At 44.5% G+C, this 16,293-nt stretch overlaps 1 protein-coding gene across 3 annotated transcripts in view; it reads left to right on the forward strand.

Moving 5' to 3' along the window:
- SPATS2L (spermatogenesis associated serine rich 2 like) overlaps positions 1-6,686 on the forward strand; it is a 163,422-nt gene extending 156,736 nt beyond the window's left edge. For all 3 annotated transcript variants that reach the window (XM_021702865.1, XM_021702863.1, XM_021702864.1), the window contains 2 exons: positions 2,572-2,792; positions 5,469-6,686. In XM_021702865.1, coding sequence (XP_021558540.1) covers positions 2,572-2,792; positions 5,469-5,861 — 614 coding nt within the window. In that variant the 3' untranslated portion in view covers positions 5,862-6,686. The remainder of the gene's footprint in view (positions 1-2,571; positions 2,793-5,468) is intronic.
- The last annotated feature ends 9,607 nt before the right edge of the window (positions 6,687-16,293 follow it).

The raw sequence follows: 16,293 nt of genomic DNA on the forward strand, positions 1-16,293 counted from the left end.
CGGCAAACTTTTCTTAAGCACCGCCAGATAAACTGCCTCTCTGATTTCCAATAGCCTGGTTCCACAGAGACCTGTTACACTGAGAGCCAGTCTCCCTAACAAGTCTGGGAACATTCGGCTCTTGAGTCATAAAGGGCCCAGCTGTTGTATGCGTGCTGCTCAGCGGTGCCCTGAGCCTCTCCCCTGGTCGGTTCTCTGTGCTTGCCGAGGGAAGTCTGCAGATAATGAAAGACTTCACTTCAACCATTAGCTTCAGTTTTGTTCGCTATTAAGCCTTAATTAGAGCAGTTAATGTGCAACAAAACTGGCTGATCTTTTTTTCTCCTACTCCAGCCCACCCATCGGGGGAGGGGGGGAATGAACAGTGAAATGACTTTAAGGACGGGCCCAAGGAGGAAAAGAAGGACTGGTGAGGGACGTGGATTACCCACAGCCTCAGAGTCAGCTGAAAATTTGAGATTTGGCTGCACTTTTTTTTTTTTTCCAAAGTCGGAAATGTGTTTTTTCCTGAGTATAAAAAAAGAGAAGCTTGATCTAAAAATTAGAGAAGTGTATTAAATAGAACATGACATTACTTTTATGTATCCCTCGCACTTTTTATGCACGTTTCATTTGTGTAAGTTATATATTACATCTATCATGATACTACGTTACAATTTATTATACTATACTACGTAATACATAGTAATATGATTAGCTTTTATAATTTCACAGCATACGGTTGAGATTTTTCCATGTCAACGTATTTAACTCATAATTTATATAAATATAACTGACGTAACCAGTCGCCTGATTGTGGACATTTAGGTTGCTCACAACTTTCTCACCATTAAAATAACACCGCTGTGAGCATCCTTGTTCACGTATCTTTGGCAGTTATCTGATTTTCTGACTGCATTTCTTTTTTTTTTTTTAAGATTTTATTTTTAAGTAATCTTTACATATAACATGGGGCTTGAACTCACAACCCCGAGAGCAGGATTCACATGCTCTACCAACCGAGCCAGCTGGGCGCCCCCTGATGGCATTTCTTTTCAATTATTTTCCTTTTTTTTTCCTTATGTGTTCCCTCCCTTATGTCATAATCAACCCGTTTATCATTCTCAAACCCCAGCGTTTGCCCCATTTCTAAAAAAGCACAGTCCGGTTCACAGTTGGACATTTAACTGTCCGTGCAAGTTTCCATTTCAGCCTGGTGATGAATGAGACCCTGTTGCCAAGTGACTGTTACTGGCTGAGGAGGCGTGATGGGTGCAGCTTCAACCGCTTTCCTCTAGAGCACTCCCAGTGCCATCTAGTGGGACGAACCATCCCGTGCCAAACACCAAGGGTCCACATGGGAGACAACCTCCCCTGTTGGAGAGAGTCGTCCTACCGGCTCAGCTTTGTTGAGAGCACACTGAAAACCCACAGCTAATGAACCAAAAAGAGTCATCTCTGAGATGTGGGAAATAATGACCGCCCCCCCATGAAACTGAATCTAGTGAACACTAGAGTCACTGAAATCCCCCCTGGCCATGTTTGGACAGTCCCCAGTGGGCTGTCACATCTTACCTATAAATGCGGGGACTAGAGATGCATCCCTGTCCTTTCCATTTCTAATGTTCTATGATCCTTACTAGTCACTGCTAATCCTCTGGAAGAACCTTAGGATGAAGTCTGATCCAACACAGGTAGCAGAGAAAATTGCTTTTAAAATTTGGTGACAATTTTAAGATTCAAAGGTCTGACTGTCGAGCATGGCAGTCAAATTCCGGTGAGCGGTGAGAGGGAGGTCATAACTTCATCCTTGAGTGGTTCCCTCCAGCCCTGATTCGGCAACATCACACAGAAATCATCCCATCCCAGACCACCTCTTTCAAAACCAGCAGGGATGGGGATCATCAACATTGAACAGACCAGCCCGCTGGGATCTGTGTGATTAGTCGCATTGACGTTGGCATTGGGATCGGTGCCCATCTGCAGCGGAGCTGTAGAAAATGGCGTTGAGAAAAAGCAGATAATGTGGCTCTCGTGGAATCCGAACAGTGCTTTAGGGCATGTTTGGGGCCGGCAGGCCTGGCTCCATCGTTGTAGAATATGCATGACCCCGGGTGACAAAATCCCTGACGCCCAGCAGAACACGCACGTGTCCTCATGCCTCCCGGTCCTCCTGCGTCTCCGCAGCACCCACTGGTCTAGCGAGCTGACGGCAGGCCCGGGCTTGGGAACGGGGAACCCGAGAGGCAGAATACACTCGTGCACGGGCATGAGAGGGTACGTCGAGATTTCATTCTCTCTTCCTTCTGTGGTTCCTCACCTAAGGAATAATATTACAGTCGCTCAGATACGTCTTCTTGTTTCCCGACTTGGATGATTATGCTGTAATCACAGTCCAGTGACTCTCACAGAACCCTGCTGGTCTCCCAAACACGAAAGTGCCCTTTCGAATGACATCTTTAAAAAAAAAACTAAAAACAAACAAAACAGTGTTTTTTGAAGCTCCTGCCAGTGTCTCCCATCTGCTAAGGGGTTACTGAGGCAGGAGGGTTCATGGCACGGCCCGTAATGCCACGCGCTTTCTTGTTGCAGTTACACACCCAAAGAACAACTATTCCTCAAGAACTCCCTGCAGCTCCCTGCTGCCCCTGCTGAACGCCCATGCAGCGACCTCTGGGAAACAGAGTCACTTTACCCGAAAATCGTCCAATCACAACAAGCCCTCGGAGGGTAAAGCCACAAACCCAAAAATGGCGAGCAACCTTCCCAGTACTGCCGACAGCTCTCACCAGGCCGTGCCAGCTAATAAGCAGGTGAGCCCGTGTGGGAAGGCCGGGGTGCGCTGCCTCCGGGGGTCCTGCAGACCCCGGTGCTGGGAGGAAACTACCTGCCTGACGTCGGAGGCCTCTGTCTGCCAGCCGGCCTCACGGAAGCCCCCTGGTCCATCCATCCCCGTTTCACAGGCCCTTTCCCAGGTGGACGAGGTGGCCTTCATACACTTTGGCATTAGCAGCGTCCGCCTGGAGGAGCCAGCTCTTCTTGTGCCTTTGAGGCCACCCCCCGCCCCCAAGCCCCGGTAACTGGCCCGTGTGCAGAAGGGACTCACACGGACGTGGGAACAAGATTCCATACCTGGCCACTGGCTTTGTTGGTGAAAGGAAATCTGGCATCTCTTGGACCCTTGAATTCCCATTTATGTGTAGTTTATCAGTAAGAGGCCAAACTTAGTTCAAACTTCCCTCTCTTCTTTTGGGCTTTTGGTAAAGAGAATATATTTCAAAGTGACATTATTAATTCCTCTCTGCCATAGCACCTAAAAATATGAGTGTCCAAAGGTCACCTTCTTTCCTTCTGTTCCTCCACTATATGCCTGAGAAGTGATTTCCCCCTTATCGTCAGAGGACGAACAAGACATGGGACTTGATGATACAGATGTTGGGCATGCTATAAAGACACCTTTCATGGTCTCTAAGAAAGAGAGCTCAAATAAAGAGACGTTTTTAAAGCATTCCAAAATCCTGGTTTTCTAGCAAGTGCCCTGTTGGATTCTGTGGTCTAGGGTTATGAATGACACAGACAGGCATTTCTCTGGGCCCAGATGTCTTTCCCAACATTAAAACAGCACTTTGACAAGGAGCATTTCATATATTCATGGGCTAAAGATCATAATCGGATCTGTTTTACTTGTCATCTAAACACATCTTCACAGCTTTTGTTCTTTGGTCATTATTAAACCCCATACGAAAAGTAAGTCTAAAATTTAGGCCGGGTTTCCCTTTCACTTCTCTAAAAACAAAAGAAGCCAAATTAAATGCGATCTACATAGATACTTTTCCAGCTCACGGTTACCATTTCCAATAAAGCATTTCAGGCAATGGCTCATTGAAACAGAAATATACTTCCATATGGAAGCCAGAGTGCTGCAGACCCAGACAAGAAGGGCCCTTGGGGCAGGCCCTTCGCTTTGGAGTAACCCCTCCTGGCCCTCTCCCAGCCACAGCCCTCCAGATGGAGCAAGACTGAGATGTCATTACTCAGAATCTGTACTTTCCCTTCTGGAAAGTGCTCCAAATACTCCAGATCCTGGAATTCTAGTCCCAGATGGCCCAAAGCCTACTCTCAGGGTCTGTTTGGGCCACTTCCCTGGATATAGCACCCTGAGAGCCAACCATACTGCCAGTGTGCACATCCCTAGGTCCAGAGGGAGGATTATTTGTGGGGGGTGAGGATGAAGCTTAAGTGTGCAGGCTAGGGGGTCCATATTCATGTGTGCAAGGCCCACTCACAATGTGGGAAGGAGTCAGAGCAGGGAAGAGACAGTATTCAGTCATGCGGTTTATGGGCCTACCTTTGTACTCTTGCCCTGGGGCCTGAATGATTAGGGGTGGGTTTGCCCTAAACCTCTACTGTCCAGTCACAAAGCACCAATTTAGAACTTTATATGTTTGTAAGTCATAAAATCACACATTTTAATAATAGAAATTTGATTTTCAATAAAGATCTCTGTTCATGGAACAACCTATTTATGAATCTTGTCAGGAGACCATGCGCGAAGTGAGAATGGCTCTGTCATTTTCTAACTGTAGACCTTGGGCAAGTCCCTTAAGTTCATTATCCTCATCTATAAAATGAAGCAAATAATAGCAACTATCTTAAAGGGTGAGTGTGATGACGCACGAGATGGTCCCTTGCGGGAGGCCTGGCACGCTTCAAGCACTCTGTGAATGTTGACTCTTGTGGACCTCAAGGGGTTCAGATATCCTTCCCTTGTACAGGGACAGACATGCGGACCATTGCTTCCTCTCTACTCTTCCATTTATGTTCTTGGCTGCTGATTTGTTGAAGGTTGCCAGTTTTCCAGGGTGATGCTTCAGAACTCGTGTTGGCTGAGAACTACAAAAAGTTTAGAAGAAGAACTAATCACCTGTAGGAAAATAACGTCACCTCTATGTCCTGCCAGGATCTACCAGATAGACCCCATCCTTGTATTTACCAAGATAATATTTCTAAGCTATGGTATTTGTTTTGAGATGAAAGTAGAAAAACTGCTTTAGAGAAGAGAACTCACAAGCTAAATTTTAAGCAGAATTTTACATTTTTCTTATATATATAACGAGAATTCATATACATAATCTATTTAGAAGGTCCAAGAAATTTTCATGGTAGAGAATCATCATTGCCCTGCCTCTGTGTTAACGTTTCATTCCATTATATTTTAGGCGTACTTTATGGGGTTTATTTGGTTCTGGAATTGTCTCTCTTAGACTTCTGAAACCTCTCCTCCTCTCGGTGATTTCCTTGGAGTTCCGCTTACAAGACAGTCCACTGTTCTTTTAAGCTTGAGGATTGTATCAGCTTGACCCCATTGGCATGTTGACATATTCCTCTAGGGTATGCAAAAGCTTACCTGTGGCTTAGAGGTTTGGTTTCCCTGATGTCCCCTGGGGTTCATTGGCCTCTAATACCTATCTCTTTTCTTGTTTTGGCAGAATGGGTCTTCTAGCCAAAGACGAAGATTTAATCCCCAGTACCATAACAACAGGCTAAACGGGTCTGCCAAGCCGCAGGGCAGTGGAAATGAAGCCGATCCGATGACAAAGGGCAGCAACCGCCACGAACACAGAAGACAGCCACACAATGGCTACCGTCCCAAAAACAAAGGCGGCGCCAAAAGCCAAGAAGCCCCCTTGGGGACAAAGACCCCCGAGGCCGCAGCCCATTCGGAGAAGCCCCGGCGAAGGCACACCGGAGACAGCTCGGAGGCCAGGCCTTTCCGGGGTAACGTCGCTAGGGTTTCACAGTGCAATCTCTGCCCCACGAGAATAGAAGTTTCCACGGATGCTGCGGTCCTCTCAGTCCCGGCTGTGACATTGGTGGCCTGAGCTAGGAGGGAAGGAAAAGAAAAAGCAGTTTTCTCTCAGTTTTGGTTCCCTGCCCGAGGTGCTGACCCAATTCGCTGCCAAAAGAGAGTCAATCAGAGTATACAAACCCTGTATGGTTGTGTCACCCTCTCTTAATCATTTTTACTAACTCTCGTAATCAGCTCTAGCTTGCTTTCATAACTTTCATGGCTTTGCTTGATCTGTTGACGCTTTTTCTCATCGAGACATTGCAGCATTTTAGCCAGGCGGTATTTACTCGTTTGTGAGGAAAAGCAAGGTGTGGCCAGAGAGCAGAGGCTGGGTAGCAGCCTGTGTCGTAATGGTGATGTCAGTCCACCGCTTGTCTTTAGAGAGTTAATGTGGGAAAAGAAAAATTCTTGCTGATCAGACAAACGTGATCTGCTGAAGACACATGCGCTTTTGTAGAATTTAACATCTGGTGTTTTTCTGAAAAAAATATATATACATATATTGCTTTATTTGAAACAAATTAAAATATGCTGCATTTGACACCTGGCTTGCTTTTCTTACCGATGCCCACTTTACTGTTCAGTGTAGGACTTCCGCGGAAACTCGAGCGATTGTGGCACAGAGCTCTCCGCAATACTCTTGCTCTTGGGACAAGTACTTCTTCAGAAAAAAACAAGGCCTCACAATGGCTCTGGCCAGTACGTTGCCCACATATAGGTGGGTATGCACCCCAACCATCCTAGACACCATGTGGGAGTTCGGAAATCTTGGTTGCAAGAAACATAAAGCTCAGCCCAGGCTCGTTTAAACAATAAAGACAATTTATTGGTTCAGTGACTGAAAAGTCCAGCAACAAAGTACGCCTTGGGTCCAATTTGGTCAGGACTCCAGCTCATTTCTCTTGATTAGCTCAGCTCTCCTTCCTCCTTAGGCTGACATTGTGTTCAGAGTGATGGCAAATAGCTACCTTGCTTCTCGGATTCAAGTCCATCCCCTGCACTGTCCAGAAGAAAAGAGAGGCTCTCCAGGTAGCATCCCCGTGGAGCAAGTGTCCTTGTCAGAAGTCCCTGCAAAAACACTCTCTGCGAGGCTCTTGAAAATCATTGGCCCAGATTGCTGGCAGGCTTGTCACTACACCAATCACCAAAATGGGGGCGGGAGCAGCAGATAAGATGTACTAATTAGTGTAGACTGATCAGATCCCAGCCCTGGAGCTGGGGTGTGGCCAGCTCCCCAGAAGCACAGGGGCCCTGTGGGAAGGGCTATGGTTTCCTCAGGAAGGGAGAATGGATGCTGGGGAGCCCAAGCCCCAAAGAACCCCAAATCCCCTATCTTTGACTGCAGGGCAGCTCAGTGTGGGCCCTGCCTCCATCACCTTCCCTGTGTCCTACAGATTGGTTGGCCTCTTTCAAGTGCACATGCTGATTTTCAGCTCAACATTAACATTTTTTCTGGCAACCAGCTTCAGTGGTTCTCTTGCACACAGCGGCCCCGAGCAGCTCAGCCTACTCGCCACGCAAGCATCCGTTTCTTTTGCCAAGCGCAGGAGGATGTTTGCTTTCTCCTTAGAGAGCTTTCTGAGGTCTCTGGGTGTACCCAGAGATTTAATAGGAATTTTAAATGTTAAGTCACATTCCAGGAAGGAAGGAAGAGTTGTTCGTTCAAATAAGAAAGATAAATGTGCAGGACTGCAATCCCTGTTTACTCCATCTGAGGCCCTGAATTTATATTTTACAAGACAGAAGGACTTTGCACAAATTTTGTGTAGCAAGATTTGGCCTGCCACTGAAAAATGTCAGTGTATATGTGACAGCTTTAAAGATGAGTCAAATAATTCTTGCAACAGAAAAACACCGGGTTTTCCAGCTCAGGGGTGCATCTTCCTTCGTTGGCGTCCGCCCCAACCACTCTCAGCCTGGACTGCCTCACTGGCAAGAACACATTTCCAAGCACATTACAAATGCGCCCAGGTCACAGAAAAGAAACCAAAAAGAGTGCTAAAAAGTGTTCAGACCTAATTTTGGTTTTTCCTAGATTTTGCCTTTCTTATGAGGCCTCGGGCATGTGAGCCTTTACTAATTTGCATGTTTGAAACGGTAATTTCAATATTATAGTGCCAAGTCAGGCCATTTAAATACCATACTACATCTATTCACGTGCAACCATTGTGATCTTAGCTGGGTAGGAGACCGCCATTCCTTGAAAATGTTTCAAATTCCTTTAAAAAAAAAACCCACAGGCACAAGCACTCTCCTGTCTATAGTTAATGCACAAGAGCTGGAAGAATAGATTCCTCACTCTTAGACATTTCTCTAGTAGAGGTTAAAACATTTTAATACCCATGAAGATTGAATAACTTCAAAACTCACCTACATTGTACCAGGACTCCATCTGTGAAATTCAAACCTCCCTGTTGGGTTCCCATTACATTGCGAATTTATATTCCGTTTGAGAACCTCTGCCTACTTCAGCTCTGTCCCAATGAGCCTCTCCGAGGGGTGCTGAATACAGCAAGGCTTAGAGAGTTAAACACAAGTCATGCAAAATTCACCCTCAATAAAAGATGTACAGGAGTCCGAGGGAAGAAACTAGAAACATAACATAGCCACTTTAAATCTCAGTTCACAAGTAGTTCAATTCTGCTGGCATCAGAAAAAGGGATTCTAATTAAATATTCCTAGGGAAGCGACACCAAATGAGGTTAATGGGAAAAGTTACCAGACCAAAAGCGACCTGCAGATTTTTGCCAAAGTTAAGAGATTTGGGAACCGTGACTCTGAAAGCCTAGAACTGAGCCTCGATTTCAATGTAATCATGAGACGAGGGAATCTAGGCCCCGGTCAGTTCTTTTTCCTGGGGCAACTGGGATGCGGGAGGGGGCCATGGAGAAGGGGGAACTGAGAGAGTGACCAGACAGGCAGATGCCTAAATTCGACACCACCTTTGACTGAGAGCTTCACCCTCCGGCGGCTTTCCCTTCCTCCTTCCCTTTTTGCACTGTCCCCCTACCCTGTCTGTTTAGAGTGCCCTCTTGTGTCTAGAGATGGTAAGATCTTCACTTCTCTAGGACATGCTAATGAGAGCATCATGAACTATGTATGTGATGGCACATTTGTTCCACTGGCTTCAGAGGCCATACCTAAAATTCTGGCACAGTTGGGCTAGGACTCCAGATTTCCCCCAGGCACCAAAAAATGGCGCAAAAGAGAAAGAACCAGTGACCTGCTCCCACATTTCCTAATCAAACTCCTCACCACCATCCAAATCATTCAGCAGGCTCATACACTGCTCCAGCATTTTCCTAAACGTACTGAGCCATCATAACTGCTCCAATTTGGTGAGAAAAAAAAAAATGAAGTGTTGCTAAGTCCCAGGGATTCTCTTCTTACCTCAGAATTTGGAGCACAGTTTTAATACTCTTCATTGCAAGCTATTTCAAGGAGTTTTTTCTTTTTTTTTATCCTTTTGCTTTTTCTAACAAGGCTTTATAAACCCCAAGACAGTTCTCTGTCTATTCTTAGTTTCCAAGAACCAGGTCCCCAGTCCTTGGCTGTGGATCAGCCCAAACTAGTGCTTCATCCCATTACAGTGGCCCCTTAGGGCAAAGGCACTCTGGTCTGGATCTCATCCTGCTGAGATGCGCACAATGTTGCTCTCATCACGCAGTTTCTTATAAATTATTTTGGGGAGTGCTTTTCAGAAGTCCCCTTGTTTGTGAACTCTGCCTCTTCTCACAGCTCACAAGAACTTTTGGTGCCACCACTAAGTTCAAATCTCACAGGTGACATTGCCACACACCATTTTTAGGGAATAAATAAATTCTAAGCAAATTTGTTTCTCCACTTGAGAAAACATGTAGATTTCTCACACACACAAAAATTATTTCAGAACCACGAGTGCAACAATGACCAAAGAATTTCTACAGAAAATGAGTGTAGAAAGTACCTCCCATCAAAAACAAAACTATCCTGGGGCGCCTGGGTGGCTCAGTTGGTTAAGCGACTACCTTCGGCTCAGGTCATGATCCTGGAGTCCCTGGATCAAGTCCCTGGATCGAGTCCCTGGATCGAGTTCCCGCATCGGGCTCCCTGCTCGGCAGGGAGTCTGCTTCTCCCTCTGACCCTCCCCCCTCTCATGTGCTTGCTCTCTCTCAAATAAATAAATTTAAAAAATCTTTAAAAAAAAAAACTATCCTATTTTTTTTTTAACTTCAGATGCTTAAGTTTGAATTAGATTTACCTGTTCTAGTCCTTTGTGAGAAGACACTTTCTATGAATCACCATCACTATGTAACAAGCTGGCTAATAATATTATTACCCCTCTGCCAATGCCTGACACACAGTAGGAACTCAATACATACAAGAGAGCAGATAGGAAAGAGTGGTCAACTCCAATACCCTTAGAAAATTCTGGAGTCTAAATGGCTTTATGCAAAATAATCCAGGAAGCCAATTCTAGAGAAGATGGGAAGAGAACAGAGCAACTAAAGTTCTGCCCTTGGTGGCAGACTGCCTGGATTCACATCTGGGCCCCACCACTTCCTGGCTGTGTAAACTTGGGTGTGTTTCCAAACATCTCCTTACCTCAGTTTCTCCGTGGTCTCATAACCACACCTACCTTGAAGGTTTGTTGTAAGGATTGAATAAGTTCATCTTTGCAAATGACTTGGAATAATTCCTGGCACTTTGTATGGGTCAGGTTCCAATCAGGAGACAGTAACCACCAAGTAATTTAAATGGGGAAGCTTTATAAGTGTATATGGGGAAACTTCATATATATGTTCTTTTATGTGTGTGTGTGTATGTGTTTATGAATGAGAGAAGAAATAACTAGTAACAGGGATTACCTACTAAAGAATACAAGAACAGCAGATACAGGGACAGTTACCACTGGAGTGGTGGCAGAGTGTCCAAGGAAAAAACAAGTTTGGGCGAGCCCCCCATCCCTACTCCCCCTGCGCCCCCAAGGCTGAGATTCTGATCTCCTGGAGGAGGGTGGATCTGTAGCCCGTTAAAGGTCAAGAAGCTCACGGAGGTGCTGGCCAGCAAGAAGCCCCATGGGGTACTGGGGAGCCAGAGAGTTTCCCCCAGAGAGGGTGCTGGCCAACCTGCCAGGGGTCCACCTGCTGGGGTGACGCTGAACTCTGAGAATCTGGCTGGGGTACTAGCAAAACCTGTCAGGAAGCCACCTGCAGGGGTACTGCTGAATTATCTGGGCAGCCAGCAGGGGTACCCACAGGCCTGGAAGCTGCCGCCAAAACTTACTGGGGGCAAGGGCCTCTGGGGTTCCCACACCCCAACTAAGCACCGCAGGAGCAAGAACACAGGGATGCACATTATGCATCCCTTCCCTCTGCCGGGTCCCCCAGTGACAAAGCGAGGGAGCTAAAGAGAAGTGCTTATAGAGCTCCTGAATCACAAGGAGGGCAATAAGGAGTGGATTTGGAACTGTAGGGGCCAAGGACAGGCCACCCCAACAGAACCAAGAGGCAAAGAGTTGATAATTGGCATACTTTTAGCATTACCAGAGAATTTGATAAATAAATAATAGCTAGGCAGCATACAGATGACGATGCAGAATACAGAAAACTAAGGAGCATGCACAAGTCCTGTCTAGCTCATCTTTGGAAATGGAGTCACAAGGTCCCCTAAGAGGAGGCCTACCATAGTGCGTAAGGGCCTGTACTCCAGGAAGATGACAGGCATGTGAATCCTGCCTTTCCTCCTATTAGCTGCTAGGCAGCTTACCAAATCCCTCTGTGCCTCAGTTTCCCCAGCGGTAAAATGGGGATAATAATAATATACCTACATCATCAGGTGGGTGTACTAAATAAGTCAATATATAAAGAGCCTAGGGGAGTACATCTTCATTTTTATCAGGTAGTTGCTTGGTCAGAACAGCAAACAAAAATGTTTCTAATATTATACTGTCAGGGAGAAAGAATTTCCTCTGCCTTTCAAAGTCCTTCTAGCTGGACTAAGAATCAAACTGACATGAGGCAGACTAACAGGAGAAAATAAATCTCAATTTCATCCATATGGGGAATCACAGACATGAATCCCCCAGACAGTCAGGCAAAATGAGGAGTGTATGTCATCCTGAACTAAGGGGCCTGGGACTTCAAAGGGAAAGAATGCAATTCACAGAAAGATGAAAAAAGTAAATGTTTGGTAAACAAATGTTTGCTGAGCCATTCAGGAACAATGGGACAGAGAGTACTTTGATCAGAGACCTTGCTAGGTTCCTCCCTGCCTAGGGTATCTGGTTCATATTATTATAGTTATCTATGGTGATTGCTCTCTTTTTGGAGCAGGTCCTCTATCTACATTCTGTTTAGGCCATTGAGGGGAAAGAAAAGAACTTTTCCTGACTCTGCTGGGTTTTGATTACTTTCAACTCAAAATAATCTTCATGCCCAAGTAACCCATCCTGGGGCAGCTTGCCCTTGGCTGCTACAATACCAAAACCAAACATGTAAGTGGGGGCTAATAGGATATATTTTTTAATTGGCAGGCCTGGGACACCCTTTCTTTGGTATCATCCCCTCCCTTAATCCCCAAGGCTCCATCCTGCCTGTGATTGACCCCAGGGATATATTTTCTCACATACCCATGGCCCCCAGTTAGGAGAAGAATTATTTTGCTCAGGTTAAGTCACCCAACTAAAGCAATGCTTCTCAACTGGGGATAATCAACTGTGTGCCCACCCCCCACCCATAAGAGACACTTGGAAAAGTCTGGAGACATTTTGATTATAACAACTAGGCCAGGGGTCACTGGCCAGGGATGCTGCTCAACATCCCATGGTGCACGCACAGTTACCCACCATAAGGAATTATCCAAAGTGTCAATACTGTCAATGTTGAAAAAATCCTCATCTGGAGGGCACAAGGGATTTGGAGAAAGGGAACAGACAGAGCTGGTGAGAAGGCACATGTTGTCTTGCTTCCCCAGCGATGTTGGGTTCTTGATTGGTTCAGCCTAGCTTACCAGTAAAATCCAGACTGTCTGACCCACAGCTGAAGTCTAAATGCACCACTCCTGAGGTCCTTGGGCTATTCCTGTCATCTACATAAAAGTTAAGTTCCCACATCTTCCAAACCAAGAAGTTAGGGGATGAGTTCTTGAAAGAGCTGCTATTGAAGCAGAATGTCCAAGGGTTGAAGAGATCTTGGCAGACAGAAGCGGTATTTGCCTTTTCCCAACTTCAGCAAATACACTACCTTTTTCTTTCAGTAACGTGCTCTCGGTTTAAAACAAGTTTCTCTTCTAAGCTCCAGGCCCTTGTAGCTGAGCAAAATGTTACTAAGGTAATGAGGGCTTTAGGGTAAAGGAAGGAAATGAAAAGCATGAGAAGCCACAGTATAGAATGAGAAATTGTTAAATAAACAAGTCGGGCTGAATACTGACTGACAGTCGCTATAAAACTCGATTTGTCTTAGCTACAGCTTACCTCAGGAACCGGCTAGCCGGCAAATATGAACTGTCTACGGGCTGTCTGAGGCAACACATGTGAACAAAGAAAAATTAGCTTTTCTGTAACAATGTGTAACGATGTGTATCTCATGAGGCTGACAGGACGGTAAGTGAAAATGGCCCTTCTGAGGCTGCACCACCAACCAAATTCCCATGAATAGGAAATTCTGAAAATAGCTTGAAACCAATTCTTTTTTTCCTGTTGGCTATTCATGTTTCCTTTTGTGGCTGTACTACATGCTTGAAATCCTGCCTCCTAACTGCAGCCCTGAACAACGAATCTTCAGGGAGCAACCAGCAGCTTGCTGACAGTTTTCAAGGGAGTTTCCACATATGGCAAAATGACAGTATTTTCCATCATTAGAAAGTTCCTAGTTAAATGAAGGCGGGGGGGGGGAATCGGAGGGGGGAGACGAACCATGAGAGACTATGGACTCTGAAAAACAAAGTGAGGGTTCTAGAGGGGAGGGGGGTGGGAGGATGGGTTAGCCTGGTGATGGGTATTGAGGAGGGCACGTCCTGCATGGAGCACTGGGTGTTATGCACAAACAATGAATCATGGAACACTTTATCTAAAACTAATGATGTAATGTATGGGGATCAACATAACAATAAAATAAAATTTAAGTTTTGGGGAAAAAAAAGAAAGTTTCTAGTTAATTTAGGAATGAATACACATGTGTAAATAATTTGCAAATACTTCCCGTTTGCTAGAGTAGAAGTTCTTTCCCTTCATTTTATCAAATTCATACTTTCCACTACAGTATCTAACCTACGTCCTACCTGCTATAGATTAAGCCATCCAAAGGAATTGCAGGTAGAAGGCAATCCTTTTTAAGGTAACCTCATATTCATACAAATGTTAGCATCCTCCCCTTTACAGAACAATTTACCACCACAAGTCTTTGTGCCCATTCAAAACGCTATTTAAATCAAAAGTGTTCTATGAACAATTCCTCAGGTAAAGTCAAATATGTTTGTATGTTAATTCCTTCTTTAAAAATCAAGGAATAGCTGGATAATTATACTATATTTAACCACAGACTGGGAAGTGAGTCAACAATTTTTTCACTGTTAGCACTTGAATAGGATCAAGTCTGTGAATGAAAAAAAATTGCATCAGCAATTCCAGCTGAAGCAATAAGGCAGGAGGAGAGAGGCCAGACTGCTTGCTTCCTTTCTCAGAAGTCAGTCCAGTGCTGGCATCGACCTCCCTGAGATCTCCTGATCCGTGGCTCTGGATTATTTTAAACAGCTTGACAAGTCCTGTAACTGGTCTGGCCATTACTGACGGTAATTTTGGTTATTAGCAATAATCACCCTACTAAAAAACTTCTACTTCCACCTCTTTTGTTCTGACAGGATATACTCTGCAAGGTCGGAAATCAGTTTCCACAGCTCCTGAAGATTGCTACCAGACACGCTTTTAAAAATAATTGTGGCGGGGGGGGGGTGCGGAGCAGGGGATTGCCTTAACCGTTCAGAAATTCACTGAAGGACTACCATGTACCAGGCATTGCACATAGAGAGGCAACGGAGTCCCCTCTCGAGTAGGAAAAGCATGTAATCTAATACTTTAATACTTTCCTGCTCAAAAACTTTAAATATTAAACAAATTCACATTTTTAGTCTACTTCCTCCGTCTACTGTTTCCTTTGGTCATTCTGTGGATATCAGATTATGGGCCAAAACATGGGGTTGAGATGGGGGGTGTCAGCCTTTATTTTGTTCAACCTCATTTTTTTCTTGATCTTGAAAGAACTGGGAAAGACGACCTTCATTATGTTGTTGTTCTGAAACTAAGAAGCAAAATGAACACAATAAAATAGAATATATGAAAATACTTTATAAAACTGTAGTGTAAGGTAATATCGAACCGAAAACTTACTTTTTACAAATATGAAATATAAACTGTCAGCCTTAGGCTCTCCATGATATAACTAACCAGCTTTAATCTGGGCAAACCAGTTTCCAACAAAGGTTACCTGAAAGGGCATCATAGTCAAATATCTTTTTTTGATATGAGCAGTAACTAAATATCCTACACTCACCACTAAAAATTTCTGTTGTGTCCTCTGACCCAACAACTGCACAAACCTACATTCCCAAAGTAAGGACACTGAACCGTTATTTATAAAGCACACTTTCCCATTTCTTATTTTTCATTTTCCAGGAAGAACAGTGGGTTATGATGAGCTATTCCTTTGTGTCTGCAGAATCTTGAGAAATGTGTTTTCATGCAAAAGTACCTAATCCCCAAGGAACCACTCCAACTAAAGTAATGTTCAAGTTACTTGAGCATTCTGAATTCGACTTTGACTCCTGATCCCCAGAAGGGGCCACTTGTTCCTTTCCACCTCAGCTGCACCACAGCCTGGTAGCTATTTCAAAAACTCTTCTGCTTATTAAGACTAGATGTGCTAAATAGACTTCCTTTACGCTGTTAGTGGCAAAGAAGAGCAGGCTGTTCACAGACTCACCCATGAGCACAGGCACACCTCGTTTAATTGCACTTTGCTTTATTGTGTGCTTCATAGATACTGCATTTCTTACAGATTGAAGGTTTCGTGGCAACTTTGCATCAAGCAAGTCTATTGGTACCATTGGTATAAAATAATACTCTTATACGAATCAGCAATTCAAAATGCCCTAGATCAAGCAATACTAGTAACGTCGGAAATGGCAGTTCTCCAAATTCACGGTGATCTTTGATTTTCAGAATGCTTGCATTCTTTATAATAGTATTTTTCAAGGTGACTAAATATTTTTTATATTCTACAGGGAAATGTCATTCATGAACCATCAGTTGAATATTCACTTTTTTCTAGCCAAATAAAACACCTATTTTAAAAGGCTGCTGGTATCTGGATAGCTATCTGAAATTGGTTTAATTATTTCATATATTACCTAGACAAGAAAGCAATTTTGTAACCAGAAATAGATAAACTACATAAGCAAACAACCTCTCAGACTCCCAAAGGGCTGTA

The sequence above is a fragment of the Neomonachus schauinslandi genome, chromosome 3 (genome assembly GCF_002201575.2).
Source record: "Neomonachus schauinslandi chromosome 3, ASM220157v2, whole genome shotgun sequence".
In the NCBI taxonomy this organism is placed as follows: domain Eukaryota; kingdom Metazoa; phylum Chordata; class Mammalia; order Carnivora; family Phocidae; genus Neomonachus; species Neomonachus schauinslandi.